Raw genomic sequence first — 16,810 nt, 5'->3', positions numbered from 1 at the left:
GGCCTTGAGTTATGAGATCCATCTTGTGGGACAAATCAAAGGTTATCATGGGACATCTCTCTGCCGCGGGCTCCACTTCGGGCCTCCCTAAGGTTTCCTCTGTGGCTTTGCTGAAGCAGATAAACATGTAGCAAGTGATGTTTTTTTTATCTGACTTTCATTTTTTCTCGTATCTGTTGTGAAATTGTGATCTCTGTTTGTGTTGCAAGAACTACAACTTCCACCCCCTCTGTGCCATAAAGCAATCCAGCAGATATGCATAAAATGTAGAATGCAGTGTAAAGCGACTTCTGCAGTGCAGACTGAAGCAGTGAGGCTAAGGCATTATTAGGATTATGTCAATTATTGGTAAATCAATTGAATATTTTCCAGATTAATTAAAACATTGTTTAGTAAAAGAGAATCAAGTCACAACTAATGAAACATGTGGCTCATTTTGTCAGACCAACAGTCCAAAACCCAAAGTTATTCCATTTATAATGATATAAAACGGAATAAATCAGCAAATTATCACATTTGAGAAGTTAGCACCAGTCAATCTTTGGCAATTTTGCGTGACTAAGGACCTTTATTATTAATCGATTAGAAAAATTGTTGTTTTTTCTGTTGATGAATGATTATTCGTGTTCCCGCACCAGTGACATGCCTCATGAACCCTCTTAAAAAACACAACCAAGCAAACTAGAGGTTTGTAGGCTGGATTAAGAATAGTGAAATCATTTTGATGTGTTAGAGCCAGGAATATTGTGACAGAAAAATTGCCAAAAAATGGCAACAAGCATGCAGAAGATTGAAGCATCAATAAAGGTTGTTTTTTTTTTTTAAATCGAAATTGCCATATTTCTTAATTTGACATGACAAACGTTAAGTGATTGCAGCTTTTGTGCAGATTTGAAAATGTGCGTAGATGAGATGAGTCACTACTTATAGGTTATGGCAAAATAACCTCGCCTCCCAAAATAGGACAGGGGTAACATAAACACGATGTCAGACTGAATAATGGAGAGAAAATTCTTGTAAATGATATTTAAATGCAACATATAATCCTCAGAACGGCTATGAAACGGGTGCCTTTCATACATCACTCACACCACATACATACTTTTGTTTTGTCACTCTCAGGGGACATGAGTGCCACTCACAGTTTTTTTCTGTAAGGATGAGGGATGAACTGCTGAATCCAGTCAGTTAACGAACACTGAAAGGTCAGCGTTGTGGAGTCGAGTGGCTGATTCATTCATGGCGCGCCATCATGAAGCTCGCTCACTGGAAAAAAAAAAGAAACTCGAATGCTCTCAAATTCAGTGACTGGGCGGTGTTTGACGTATTGATCGTTTAATATAGGTGATAGTGGGCTATCATAGGTGTAATGTTACATAACATGATGATGCATTGGTGAAATCAGAGCACAAAAAATTTGAGTAACTTGCTCAAAACCTCAGAACTGTATTTAAGTTAGTATCTGATATCTCAGATGTTCCAAAGATTGCAAAGATGTGCTCATCTCCCAGCAGAAGAATGTTTCCATTTAACATATTGATCGAAAATTTAGCATTTTTACTATTTTACGCATAACACACCTTAAACAAACAAGTGGATTCAGACTACCTGAAACTAAAGAGCTTTTTTTTTTTTTGTAATTGATTAATAATTTGGTCTGTAAAATGTCATAAAATTGTGATATGCCCATCACAATTTCCCAGAACCTAAGGTCAAGTCAACCGTATACAACATCTTCTATCCTTAGACCCTTGATTTGGAAATACTCCCCAAAAAAACCTTTAACTGGGAAAAAATATAGGAAACCTCAGGAAGAGCAACAGAGGAGGCATTCCTCTCACAGGACGGTGACATTATTAAATGTCTCGTTTCTCTGAGCAACAGCCCAAAACCCCCAAATATCCCGTCAAGACAAATATATTCACATTCAAACCAGAATTTGAAGTTAAACAATGAATCAGTTAACTGTCTGTTGATTTACTAATCCATTATACAACTAATTGCTGCAGCTCTGTTTTGAAGACATGAAGAGAATGTGGGAGCAAGATATATTTATGTTAAAATGTTTATGAGCTGCAAGATTAGATTGTATTATTTATTCAGAGGCTGCTATACAGACAATATGACATCATTTTCCCAACTCCTGGACAATATGTTGTATCGTTACCATCATGCCCCGCTTCTTCGTGACGTGACCCAGATCCCTCATAATGACAGTGTGTAGTGCTCTGTCTCTCTGCCCCCCCCCCCCCCCCCCCCTCCCCTCATTTTTATGATGTCACTCGTTCGTTTGTGCTTTCAGCAGGGGGATATAATCTTCAGCGCAGACCGTGCTCGAGTGTAGTTTCCTTTGAAAATTGATTTGTAGTGTTGAAAAATGATTTTTTTTGTAGACTGTAGATGGATTGCAATACCTCTGACTAAATTTAAAATTTGTAACGATAGATAGATAAGTCAAAAAAGTGTAATTTCATGAGACATGCTCCTTTTAAATGACCTCTTTTTATGCCCAGTGAATGTAGATTTTGCTGTATTTTCTTAATACATTAGATGCACGCTGTCGAAGCTGGTAGTGCCAAGCCAAAGATAACTTCTGTCCGTCCCACTGTGCACCAGGTTGTTTGTGGGAGATGAACTTGCCCACAGCAAGATGTGCTGGAGCCACGAGAGAGCTCTGAGGCTCCATAATATCAAGTGTAGCATGGCTAATGCATTTTTGATAAGAGCGGGAGGGCTGGGTTGTAGGTTAAAACGCAAGGGGCCGAGGCTCAAGAGACAGAGACAGAGTGAAGACGGAGAAAGAGAGAGAGAGTTTTTCTGGCTGTGATCTTCATCCAGCTAAAGATTTTGCCTTTACACCCAGAGTCATTTTTCATATGATAACTTTCTGTCTTTTGTTACTTTTTACATTCACATTGTTTAAACCTGCAGTGAGTTTTTTGGCCACTTCGGGGCAGTGGAAGCTAGCTGTGAACACAGCACATATGATCACCTTTTAAGTGTTGCTAACTGACATCCACAGGATAGAGAGCAACATTACCATTAATTTGAAGTTGTGTTTCTGGTGAAGTCCAACATTGACTCTCCTTTTAGCTGTTTTTTGGTCTTCACCAACTCCTGAGGGAAAATATCTGGCTCTTTAGCTGCTGAATGCTTCACTATGTTCACTAGCTAGTGGCTAACTGTGTCTGTCTGCTGTTTGGTGCTTGGCAGGAGGTGTGTTTGACATTTTGGGAGATATGCTTCTTTACTTTCTGGTGAGGAGTTACACGAGAAGACTGATACCATATCTAATGCTAAATATGAAGCTACAGCCAGGAGCAGCTTAGCTTAGCTTAGCATAAAGGAAACAGGGGGAAACAGCTTGACTGGCTCTATCAAACGGTAACAAAATCTGCCTACCAGCAGCTCTAAAACTCACCAGTTAACATGTTTTATCTCTTTTGTTCAATCTGTACAAAAACCAAAGTGTGAAAAACGACATTTTCTGCGTTTCCACGGGGGTTTATGTGCCGGACAATTTCTTGGCTCTGAGCAGTTGCTAGGCAACCAGAGGAGACTCCAGGAAGTTGCTGTGCCTGGCCAAGTGGCTGGCTGTAGCTTCACATTTAACAGACAGACATGAGAGTGGTATCAATCTCCTCAACTAACTTTTGTCAAGAAAGCAAAAAAATCTAACTTCCCTTTCCCTAGTCGGATCATAATTCTCTGTAGGTTCATCAATAGCGATACCTTTCATATACAATCAGTCATATGTGTTCATATAAAAATATTGATTAAAGCTGCTTTGACTGAAGAAAGATAATACAAATGGTCGGACGTAGTTGTCAAAGTTGCAGTAAGTCTTCATACAAGACTGAAAGTAGGAGTCAATTGTCTTGTCTTCCACATCAATTGGTAAACATGCATATATAATATTATCAAAACAAGGCTTGTAGCCTGAGATCATCTGAAAACACACAGAGCTTGAGACACAGGATGTAGCAGGCTGTGTATATGCAGCGTTTCTCACAGGTTGAGAATTTACTTGTGGTGGTGGGTGGTGCGGCGTGTGACGGTGTGGCTTTGTGACGGGTGGGTTCAGTAATAAACTACCCATAGACCAACTACCCTCATAAGTTAAAACGAGATGTGTAACGTTAACATTAACACATTAAATACGACAAGGCATTCTTTTTTAGACATCCAATACTAGGGGTGTAATGGCACACAAAATTCACGGTTCGGTTTGTACCTCGGTTTTAGGGTCACGGTTTGTTATGTTTTCGGTAAAGCAGCGAAAACAAAATGCCATGTCATTTATTTTGAAAAATGAAAACATTCAACATAATTCTTACTGTAACAGTTAATGCACTGAAATACTGACATATTGTAAAAAAAAATAATAACACAAATGTCAGTAATGCTCCATCCAAGACTCTGACCTGATGACAACTCCTGAACAACTGCAGGGAAGTATGAAGCAGGAACAACGGACTGACTAACATGCACACTGAAGGCACATTTTAGTGGGGCTCAATCACTTTGACCAGATGCTTAAATTATGTATTCTCTGCGATCGAGTGCTGTCGCATATCTGCAGCGCTAAACACTCCCGTAGCATTAGTTAGCCTGAACGTTGTGAGCAGAAGAACTCGCCTTCCGGTCTGGTTTGTCTTGTCCCGCTAATCGACAGTCGATAGATGATCAATAGGCGTTTTTCGGACCGGAGGAACTTTTTCACTGTTCTAAGAAAAGTTGGAGGACAGTTGGAGTGACGTAAGTGTTTGTTGATTGGTCAAACACGTGCACCAATGCAGCTCCGGCAACCGCCATTTTTAAAAACTGTCTTTAACATTTAAGAAACACGGACAAATGGGCCGACAGTTGTTGTTGTTTTTGTATGTTGTTGTTGTATGTTGCTATACCAACTGCTGGCCGGCTTACGTCACCTCCGTGTTTTGGGTGCGCACAGCCTCATATTCTTTGTTCATTTGATGTGCTCAGCTCTCTGATGCCAAATGGATAGAAACACAGTATGTGGAGGAGTGGGCCCCAACCAATACAACTGTATTACTTTATATTCAGCCCCTCTGCAGATTGATGTTTTCAGTTTTTGAATCTGCACCTGATTCACAGCTCTCACTCATCCTAATGCTCCACTCCCCTTCCTTTCATCCCTCTTTGATCTCCTGCCATGTGCCTCAGCAGTGACCTGCGTTGAAGGCTCGTGTGGCCTTGTGCGTCTGCCCTGCTGAGGTGCCCTTGAGCACGACACTGATCTCCTAACAGCTCCTGTGGTGCCGTTCTGTACCTGAACCTGAAACAAAGCTAAAACTTCCTTTTAGAAATCACAGTTTTTTTCCACATAACCCAACTGTGAAAGTAATTATGTGTTGAAAAGGATTAGTGTTGGATGGTGTGTTGCTGTGGAGCCTGTTGTGTTACCTGGCTGAAATCTGGTACTGTAGGAAGTCTGAGGTAATTAGAGGAAAATGAGAAATTGTACTAAAGGAAACAGTGGTAGAATGTGTGTGATGATGAGATGATTATGCAAACATCATAATTTCAGTTAAAAGCAGTCACAGTGCCATTTACAGCTTTTTGATGACAGATACCAGTCTGTCTACACTGGCTGTGAAAGTTCCCATCAACACAATGATGCTTTCATATATTAAAAGAGATGAAAACTAAAGAAAAATAGAAACCCCTGGTGGTTTCTAGAAACTTAACTGGCCTGTAGACCAAAAGTACTGATGCATTTCCTTTTACATAACAAATCTGATGCTTCTATGGTGCACTGCAGGCAGCAGAGGTGCAGCACTGCCAACAGCAACAGATTCAGTAATGTCACTGTGTCCCTGCAGTAGATAATGTTGCTGATGATTTCTGTGGTCTGTTCTAGAGCTGAAACGATTATGATGATTGATAAATTTTTATTTCATTTTTTTAAGCAGAAATGCCACAAAAGTCTCTGGTTCCAGCGCCTCAATTGTGAATATGTGCAGGTTTTCCTCTATGATAGTAAACTTAATATGGGCTTTTAGTCAGTCAACTTGGGCTTTCTGATATTGCTTTTCTTACTAATCAATTAATGAAGAAAAGAATAAAAAGATTAATTGATAATGAAAGTAGTCATTAGCTGCAGCCCTAGTTTATCATAGAGTGGAAACCAGCTAGTAGGACAGCTATCATACACAGTACAGTGTTTTATATCTTTTTTGTTTTGTTTGTTTTTATATTCCATTCGGCAGTTAACATGTTACAGAGCATTTTGAATTTTGTTAAATTTGGATCTTTTGACAATAAGACACCCAGATTATAGACATACAGTACATGATTGGTTTTAGTTTCAGAACACATGCACACATTAACGACACCCGCGATACAAACAAAGTTTAAACTGCACAAAGATGCACATCTCACATTTCTCACAAATAATTGAAGTTTGAAAATGCGTTCTGGTGATTCCTCTCGTGTTCCTGTCTTTGTGGAGACTGAAACATGTTGTTTGGTTTGAATGAGAGGTGAAGTGGCGCAGAGAGGAACGGACAAACTGCTGTACAGAATGAGTGGAGGGAAAAGTTTAGAAATCTTTTCATTTGCACTTAAAGATTCCTCAACCTCACGCTGACATTTACTGAATCTGAGCGTTGCTGTGGACTGACTGGACTGAACTTGGGAACCTGTGGCTAAAAGGTCGGCGGTTAAAATACTCCTAGCTTTCTTTTGACTCTTTGGCCCTGCATGTACTGTAGCTGGAGCTGAACTCAACCCACAAATGTTCCAGTGGAGCTGACCAGTGGTTAGCAGTGGTAGGATAAAAAGTCTCCAGAGCAGCTCTGCACTTAATGCTATGAACTTTGAATAAAACCATGTGACCTTTGGAACAGGCTGGGATTATTGCTATTCATTGCTATAAATGTGGGCATTTTGATTTCTAACCCAAAGCTCTACGGTCCAGCTGTTTTTAGGATGAAATCATTGATGTGACTGTGTGTAACAAGAGGTGATTTTTTTTTGTTTTGAGTTGTCCCTTCACATTAAAAGCCCCCAGTGCAGTCACAGACTGAACTCTCCCTCCAGCATATGCTCGGCCTAGACTCGATGAATTATGTACCCTCACAAATTACCCGTCTGGCAACCAATTAAAATTTTAAGATACAGATGTTGTAGACATTGTACGAGCTTTAGCTGGCACTTCATCTGAATGTACTTTTTGATATGTGTGTGTGTGTTAAGTCTGAAAGTGAGGCATCCATTACATTTATGTGACAAGACCAGAAGTTATTGGACAAGTACAGTCTCTTTAAAGAGTTCCTTTCAAGCCTGCAAATATTCACACAGGAGTGTTTCAGCTTACCCTGCATACGGCAACTTAATGCCTTGATTCGACTGACAGCACTTTGTGACAGGTTGGTTTGAACATACGCACACTGTGTATGTGTTATATCCTTCTAGTTAATCTTACATCCATGTTTGTATGTATCCTAAGCGGCGTTTCAGCGCTACAGTGACATAAATTTCCACTTAAAGCAGGAATTCATATACTGTACGTTATTATTCGGGTCTGTGAGAGTCACATCTGTAGTTGTGTACATGAACAACGCTTGAGCAAAGCCAGAAACCACAGTACCACAACTAAGTCCTGCAGTGTTATTAAAATGTAAATTTCAGAGCTGCACCTTAAAGGATGAACTTGGCTTAAAAAAAGAAGGGTTTAACACTCAAGAGCAGTTTTTATTCTTAATTTAAGAGTTATCACTAATGAGAGCTCATTTGTATATCAAGAACTAATACTTTGTGTGTTGTTAATTGTGCATTTTTAAGTTTCATCATACAGAAAAGAGGTAACATTTAGGTTTCACATTTTTATATTATGTTTTCAAGCAATAAACATCCAAATCACTCTATTTAAACCCTACCCTGTTAAATAATAAGGGAAGACACACTTTTCAGCTTGTAAGTTTTCCGGGTCCACAGCAGTCACAAATAGCGACTGTGAGAGCAAGTGATGGAAAGATTTGTCACTATAAACAGAGCTAAAAGAAAATAATCCCTCGACTGAGACAACTGAACCTGGGCCGCCAAAAGAACTAGAATCAGACCGTACAGCTAAAGCTACTTGGCTTACTGTTTTCCGTGGATACGGGAGGCTAGCTGCTCCACACAGGAATGCTGCATTTGGAGGGAAAAGCTGTCAAATGCGGCAATGGTGACAAATAAACTTGACAGAGAAAACACCCATCGTTACTCAGCAATGATACTTCAAGCGAGTACAACAGCTGACTTATTGTTTTTCGAGTGATTGAGATTACTGTAATTTGTAGCTGAAAAAGATGTTTAAGATTAAAACTCAAAGCTCAGTTCTTTGGCCTCTAACTTTGCGAGGTCTCAAATATTCATTTTCATCGCCATAATTATCCATACTTGATTTTCTTAACCATGAAAATAACATTTCAACCTATAGATTGGCAAGTTACATGAATGCAGTGATAGAATCAGTAGATTGTGTGTATATCAAGTGAAACATGTTGTCTGCTGTCCTTAGGCCCTCTGTTGTGCCCCAATAGCTCAAATATATCCCTCCACTGACTGGTGCTTCCAGAACATACTGTTTATTTTCTGGTGACAAATACAGTGCAGCGCAAAGAGAATGTTTTTGGAAACGTACAATCCCTGTACCTCCTGTTACAGCTGATGCCAACAAACCTGAAGAGGTGTTAAGAGTTTCCACTGGCAGCGCATTTCAAAATATGAATCCAAAACTGCACAAGAAAAGTGTCCAGGTGAAACAGGAAGTTCCTTGCACTTACAGATGCATCTGTCAAGGCATTTCCCCTCTGACTGTGTGTTTATCTGTGTGAGTGTTTAGGTGTTGTAATAAATGTAGCACTGGACCAATGGAAAGCTACACTTGTATGTACGTGTGCACATTGCGTGTTTGCGTATATATGTGTATTTGAAAATGTTTCCCATTTAAATGATGAGTTCAATGAGCTCCTTTGGCTTGTAGTTTGTCAAGAACTAGAAGGAGTAAGATGATCACAGCAACAAATGAAAACAAGATGACCTTTGCAAAATGAAAAAGAAATGACAGTCTGTTAAGTTTTATGTTTTTCTCTGTCAGTCTTTTTCCTCTCTGTCTGAGGTCAGTTGATCCCGTATGTTTTAATATTCTATTAAAAGCTTTACTTTAACATCTTAAAATTCTGGTTGAAGTGTCGCTGAAACACTCTCCTCTTTTATTTTGTGCCCAGCTCTTATGTGAAAACTTGCCAAAACATCATCCCAACTCAAGATGTTCTGTGGAGTTTGTAGAGAATTTTGGGTTATCAAATTCAACATCGTCATCAGAAAGAGAGCGAAGGTTAAAAGTTTAACAAATGCCATCACAAGTTACCAAAGTTAGCCCAAAGTGGTGTGTTCACATTGCTGATTTAATCCCAAAGATATTCAGTGACACCAAACAGATAAAAGCAGCAAATCCTCATATTTGAGAAGCTGCAAATGTTTGATATTTCTACTGCATAAATAACTTATTTTTATCAGCTTATTATCAGTTAATTCACTGACGGCTTCTGCACTAATGAAGCACTGTGTTCGTTCAGGCAGAGCACCGACTTTGCTCTTACATTAGCTGATCATGCTTCATTCATGCTCCACAGTCACTGGCTGTTTGGCTACCAGCTGACTAGTTATGTCCAATCATATTCATGCAGGTGTACAACCATTATAACCTGACACTTCTCATTAACTCCTAACTGGCAAATTTATAGGAATAGTTTGGATAGGAATTAATAGGAATTTGTGACAGCTTGGGACATTTTGGAAACGCCCCCGTGAAACGTCGTTTTACACAAACAAACGAGATATCATTAGTTAATTAGGGGGCTTTAGAAGCACTGATAGGTAGATTTCTTTTACTTTTGGACAGAGCCAGGCTGGCCGTTTCCCCCTGTTTCCAGACTTTATGCTAAGCTAGGCTTAAAATTTAAATTAATTAATTTGTTTTTTTAATTGGTACTGAATGGGATTCTAAAAGGTGTTGCCTACCTTGGTGAGGTGTCACCCACACCTCTTGATCCCACTAGCTCACTTTGACTACATCCTCTCTCACAGTTCCTCCCTCGCTGTATTATAATTAATCTACAACCCACTGAACAATGAGTTAGCACGGTTGTTAACCTCGGTGACGGAGGCTGCGCTTTCTTGCAGCTTTACATACAGATTAGTGAGCCCCTACTCTCTGTGGTAGGGGAAACTCTGAAATCCTTACAAATGACAAAGATTGGCCACTTTGGGACTCACTACTGGTTTAATTTTGATGAAACTAGGAGCCATGACGTACAGCATTGTGTCCTTGATTGGTTGAAGTTGTGACTTTAGCTGCATTTTTTATAGCTCTATCATTGTTTTTGTTTATAATCTCAGTGATTTTCTGTTACCCTTTCCTTCTTTGGTCATCTGTAACTTACTACTGCTTAGTGATGATGATGATGATGATGATGATGACGACAGGACATCAGGACTGTCCAGTCTTTGGTCTGCTCATTTAGAAACAACCTTGAAACCTAATGGAGATGGAAATGTGCAGTTGTATTCCACCTCACATATTTTCAGCCTTTCTCTGTGGGTTCCTTGGCAGACATGATATGATCTGGGACTGTTATGAAATTTATTGCTGTTGTTAAAAAGGGACTTACAAGGATCCTTGAATAAACTGGTTACATAAAAGGTCTATTTCTCTCTGTCACTGTGGCCATCTCTGACTCTCTCCTTGGTCTCTCTCTCTCCATCTCTCCACGACTTTACAAGCTTCAAAGACTTCACAGAGTCATTCCTGACTTTGTTGTTTCTCCCAAGGTAACATTTACATATTAAGTTGAAAGTGAACACTCTGCACTTGTATACAATCCCTGTGAGATGTCCCAGAGAGAGGAAGAAAGCAAGTGAAGTGAAGGACAGAGATTTCCTTATTGTCTTTTGTTTCGGCCTGCTGACCTTTTTCAAGACAAAAAAATAATAAAATCTCAAGATAGTACTTGTTGTCTTCAGAAAATTCAGTTGAGCGAAATGTCAGCAAATAAAGAGGCCGAGGTGCAGATGGATTTAGTTCATTTTCGTACCCCACATGAGAGAAAAAGCACTGATGTGAGTTGTATCTACATTGATCTCTGATAAGTCCTGTGCAGCTGGTCATCCCGGGCAAAATAGCTTCTTGATCTTGTCTGTGGATTTATTTTTTCTGTTTTTCTGCTGCTGATTTTTTAGCAGTGCCACGCTATCACTATCACTATCACTATCACAATCACATGGTCCAACACCTGTTGGACACAGAGGGCAACCCGCTTGCCCCCGAGCTGTGTAGTTGAAGCAGAAAATAGGGCAGGACTCCTCTGTCTGTCTTACTGATTATCTGTCTGACTGCCTCACCACATGTTTGAAAAATTCACCCCTGATACATTACATGGCAGCCTGTTTCGTCACTGAAGAGCAGCACGGCTGGGAAATAAATGCTGACCTGCACAAGCATTATGGTGCGACTGGCGTGCGGTGTCCGGGTCTTCCGGTCAGCAGAAATCCATCTCATTAACTCGCACAAACATTCACACACACACACACACACACACACACACACACACACTCCCCTGGAGGCTCAGTCTTGGCCGACTTTTCTGCCCACAGACAAAAGACAGAAACAGCACGAAGCAGCCAACTTTCTGGACAGGCAGCAGCCATCAGCCCAGTCACCCAACGTATGTTTCAATTTGCTGCATTTTGCCTCCACCTGCCTCAAGAAGCAACATAGAAACTCACCAAACCAGTCAGGCACAGATCTTATTTTTAGTTTATGCTGCATTTCACCTTATCGCGTTCTAATTTAATTGGACAGTTTTTTTCTCATACAATATTAAATTTTAGTTTCCAAATTGATTCCTTTACTTTAAGAACTTTACTTTTGTCTTGTTTGGTTCAACATAAGCTCCTGTAAAATAGTATAAACTTAAATTTAGATATAAGTCCGTCAACATTAAAACACGTTGCGCAGCTCTTCTCCAGAACACGATGCCTTATTCACCAAATGTTTTCGGCTATCTTGCCCTCATCAGTGTGATGTCTGAAGTTGTTTCTGGATTCCTTACACACAGTTTATTGATCGGTCATGTGACCTGTAGATCACCATAGGCATATAGTCAAGTATGTAAAGACTTTTTGCAAAATAACATGTTTATACTTAGTGGACATATGAACATAAATCACTACAAATACAAAAGATACAATATAACCAACATTTTAGATTTTTTATTGAGCAAATGCAATCTTTCATCTTTACCCATTCACGGAGAAAAAGAGGTTAAATCTCAAATTCAACAAATTCTGTACTCGTTAAATTAAACTTTAATACTTATGTCTCTTACATCTCTTAATAGTTACAGGTAACCACAGATAACCTCTCTGCCTTTAACTAAATTTCCAATTTTTCTCGAAAAATCAGCCAGATAAAAGCAAGATAGCCGAAAACATTTTGATGGACTTGGATTGAAGCTCGCACTCGCTCGTCTGCACCTCGCTGTTTTGGGTTCTCAAAGTTAGACTTTAAATTTAGCTTAAATCAGAACCTATCTGATCAAAGAACAATTAAAGGGAGCGATGAATCAGACATTTAATGCCGGCTTTCGGTAGTTGAGAGTATTAAATACAAAATAATTGAGGTTTAACAGTATTTTACAAAACCGAAGTGTATGTCTCCTCCTCCCATCCAGTCTGGCTGACAAACAACCAATTTCCAGAAATGCTAAATGTGCAATAAAATATAAAACATTTGCCATGTTTGAGGGATTTTCCCAGTGGGTATCTGCTATGTTAAGCGCCACTGGAGACAATCTGAGCTGCCACATGCATTAAATATCCATCCTTTTCCAAACAACAGCATTAGTATTTCAGCATTTATCACTCCCTCTCTTTCCTTCTCTCTGACTCGGTTGGTTTTTCATGAGAAAGTCTGGTGTCGGTCAGGGCCTTTTATCCTCTACTTCAACCTCATCTTCTTCTTTTCTCTCATTGATTGGAAAAGCCATAAACCTACAATAAGCATAGCCTGTGGGGGAAACTCTAAGTGTCCCCTCCTTCTCTCCATTGCTCGTATGTTCGCTGCATTGTGTATTCCCACTTGCCGTCTCATTCCATCATAAATGCTTTTTAAACCACTTGACTGGAAAATTGACTCGGCATGTCAATTCGGCTGAACAGCCCCAGTCAAAGCTTTTTGTTTGTCTGTGTCTGTAGATGCTTTTGTTGTTGATTCTGTTTCCATCATATTCTCATGTGTACTTCTTTTTCTAGTGAGAGTGAACCTCCAAATGTATTTCACTGCTATTCAACCAGCCATATTGAATAATAACAAGGTCACTGAATCCTCTTGAATTGAGAGGATTATCGATGTTTAGTTTGATATCATATGGGGAATAATGCAGTAAGTCGCTGTATTGGGTGAAAATGCACAGCGATGATTAATGGCACTTCACCTGCATTGGTGAAAACATTAACACTGTTTAACAGCACACAGCCATCCTTTTAGTTAAACGTTTGATAAATTAGTGTAATTAAATCGCCTTTGTCTTTTATTTTCCTTCAGGTTCCTTCAGCAGAGGAGACAGTATTTTTGAAAACTCTGTGACCGACTCGATGCCATAAGAGGAGGACATCTCGACTGAAATGTCAGCTGAGCCCCTACTCTACACTGATGAATGTTTGTCGGCGGCTTCCAGTTGTGCGCCGTCACTGGGATCACGTATTGATTGGAAGTTTTAAGCGTCAGTCGTTGGACTAATTGGACTTGGCTTTTAACGTTGGGACACCACATGGCTGCAGCAGCAACTTCACTCTGGGTTAGCGACTAACTCAACATATGATCGCATGCCCATATCAGCAAGGTTTTATCTGAAATCGGGGCCTTATGTCTTAGATTACACTGAACTTATCATTAGTACTTATTTGCTGTATCTGCAGTTAAGTACGTTAGTGAATGAGCAGAAGTTCCTGGATCAAGGTTCATCTCACCCAGGGATTGAGGGTGATTAAAACACTTTTGTGTACTTTTGTCATGCAGGCAATCTGTGGACGCACCAGAAGCAAGCTGGCTGAGTCTGGCAACTCAGACTTTAGGTGTAGCTGACTGTGTAACCTGCCTCTCCTCATTAATGACCCCATGACCCCTGCAGAAGTCAGATAACCACATGTCCTTATCAGAGATCTAATAGCAGTTAATTTTGCCCACATGGCCGTCCGGCTGAGCGTATGCCTGTAGCCGTGCCAGCGTTGTCGTGGCTGGCCGTCGCAGGACGGTCATCTTCCTCGGCCATGACCCGGCTGATGTTGGGCCGGACTCTGGAGCGCATCTGTAAAGGCGTCCTGCTGCTCTGCCTGCTCCACTTCCTCATCATGATGATCCTGTACTTCGACGTCTACTCGCAGCGCTTCGACCTCTTCAGCCGCTTCAACAACGGTCGCAACGGATCCAGGAATAACATCAGCGGAGCAGCAGGGAACGGACATCATTATTACTATTACAACCTTTCCAGGCCCAACACAACGTTAGCCAGCTACCTGGCCACAGGCGAGCAGCTGATGCCAAGTGTGCAGCCGGAGACCAATCAGACACCTTCCCCCAAACCGCTGCCGCCCTGCCCTGAGATCCCGCCTGGCCTTGGTGAGTAATAATGCCATATGATACTCCTCCACTTTCACCACCGTTTCCAAGTGCTGTTAAAAATCGAATGAATTCAAATGTTTTGTTTTTGCATGATGTGTAAAATGTCTACATCAGGAAAATTGAGTTATTACAACACAAAAGGGTTATTTTAGTAGATGTTAGGTGGCTACATTAGCCATTTTGATTCACAACAGTCCCGCAAACTGTGATGTGAATAGTTCCACTATATGTGGGTGACAAACGCTGAAAAAAGACTAAAATGATGTGGGCTGTGTTAGGTGACGAGGCCTCCTCTCTGGTCGTGGGACGAGTCGACGGGGCAGTGTGCCGATTTTACTTGATCCACAGTCTGTTGCTGCCATGTAGTCAGCAAGCTAATGCTACCTAGCCACCAGTCTGCAGATATCGGGTTGGCATCTTGTCGAAATACAAATGGAGCAGACGTCTCTACTTTATCTGTGCTGAAACTGATTATTACAGTTGATATTTGTGCTCTGCTTGAAGCCTGTGGCACTGACAGCTTTATGTATGGATAACAAGTTAAATACTTATGACAGCCGTGCAGGTGGTGCAGGTCTTTTATTATTCTCACTCAGCAGTCTTGTCGTAAAAAAAAAACGTAGCATTTAAATTATGTTGTAGAAATCAATTAAAATCATGAATTGTCTGGAAGCTTGAAATTCTTTTTATCTTATTGATGAACAAAGAGCTGTTTTCCCTTCCCTCTTGGGTCATTTTAAACAAACGCCACAGTTGTCCTGCTTCTATTCTGTGTAGTAAAATCCTGTTATAGCTTATAAAGTCAGAAATAAGATTTTGATCAGCATGAGTGAGCTTGAAATGGGACTTTTCTATTTTAATCACTTTCTATCTTGCTTAATCACCTTTTCTGATGACCTATTTGCTTGTTTTGTTTATCTAGTCGGCTTGTTGTATTTGTTGTTACGGCCTGTACGTACTGTATGCCCGATAACAGAGGATTTGCTCATAATTGATTAGTGTAATGAGGAGGGGAGATGAGACCTTCATCGGAGCTGGAAGCCGGAGGGTACTATTTTATGTTCAGTAAATAAATGCATCTCCAGTCTCATTCCAATTAGCGAGAGAGCAAGCGTAGCCATAATTTTGTTTTTCCGGGTCAGCCTGCAACATAAAATGGATTTAATGTCAACGATTTACACTGTGGTATTTCAACCTTATAGACTCACAGCGGCGCTATTAGCAGAGATTCATGCAGTTGGATATAAGTCTACAAAAACACACACACACAGCAGCACTGTTGGACACTTCATTTTGAAGGTGTAGTATCATACTGGATGGCTGTTTTTTTTCCAAAATTATTTATTCAGTGTTTTACAATTTGTAAAAATCTGCTTGAAAAACATTCAGCAATTTAAGTAAGAATTTAAGTAAAGAAAGAAAAGTAAAATTAGGAAATAGTGTTCTGCAATTGTGAACATTTAACTACAAATCCCATAATCCTCTCTGTGTATTCAGAAAAAAAAATCCATACATCATCACTATGAATGCACCGTGGGATTGTGCAGAGTGTGTTTTTTTAGCTCGGTATGAATTGCCTTCATCAACGAAAAGCTTTCTAATTAACTAGAAGTGGCATTACACACACACACACACACACACACACAGACACAAATAAATGGCAGTGACACTGGTCATACATATCTTGGAGAAAAAGGTGGAACAATATGTAATATGAATGTACTGTTCCCCTGCACACTGGTAAGCACACCTACACACACACACACACACACACACACACACACACACACACATCTCATTATCGTCAGTATCCATCCACCCAACAAATCAGAGGTTGATTGAGTCACACTAAGCCTTGGGTTTGCTAAATCTATAATTACATAGTGGACACAAACTCTCTCTTACACACACTCACACACACGCACGCACACACACACACACACACACACACACACACACACACACACAGACACACACACACACCATCTCTCTGTCATAAATACTCAGATATTAAAGCTCAGGAAGGAGAAACTATCCCCTGCTGTCTTTGTTCCACATTAGCCAGAGTAGCTTTGACTGGTGATCTCTGATCAGCTGATCCTGATAACAATGACG

General features: G+C 40.3%; 1 protein-coding gene across 1 annotated transcript in view; it reads left to right on the top strand.

The window, feature by feature from the left end:
- The first annotated feature begins 14,280 nt into the window (after window positions 1-14,280).
- The window catches only part of b4galt2 (UDP-Gal:betaGlcNAc beta 1,4- galactosyltransferase, polypeptide 2), a 138,033-nt gene continuing 135,503 nt past the window's right edge, over window positions 14,281-16,810 (top strand). Inside the window, exon 1 of the mRNA XM_070918768.1 lies at window positions 14,281-14,692. Coding sequence (XP_070774869.1) covers window positions 14,281-14,692 — 412 coding nt within the window. The remainder of the gene's footprint in view (window positions 14,693-16,810) is intronic.

This window comes from Enoplosus armatus, chromosome 14 (genome assembly GCF_043641665.1).
Source record: "Enoplosus armatus isolate fEnoArm2 chromosome 14, fEnoArm2.hap1, whole genome shotgun sequence".
NCBI lineage: Eukaryota > Metazoa > Chordata > Actinopteri > Centrarchiformes > Enoplosidae > Enoplosus > Enoplosus armatus.
Note: the sequence above shows the minus strand (reverse complement) of the source record. Positions and strands in the feature narration are given on the sequence as shown.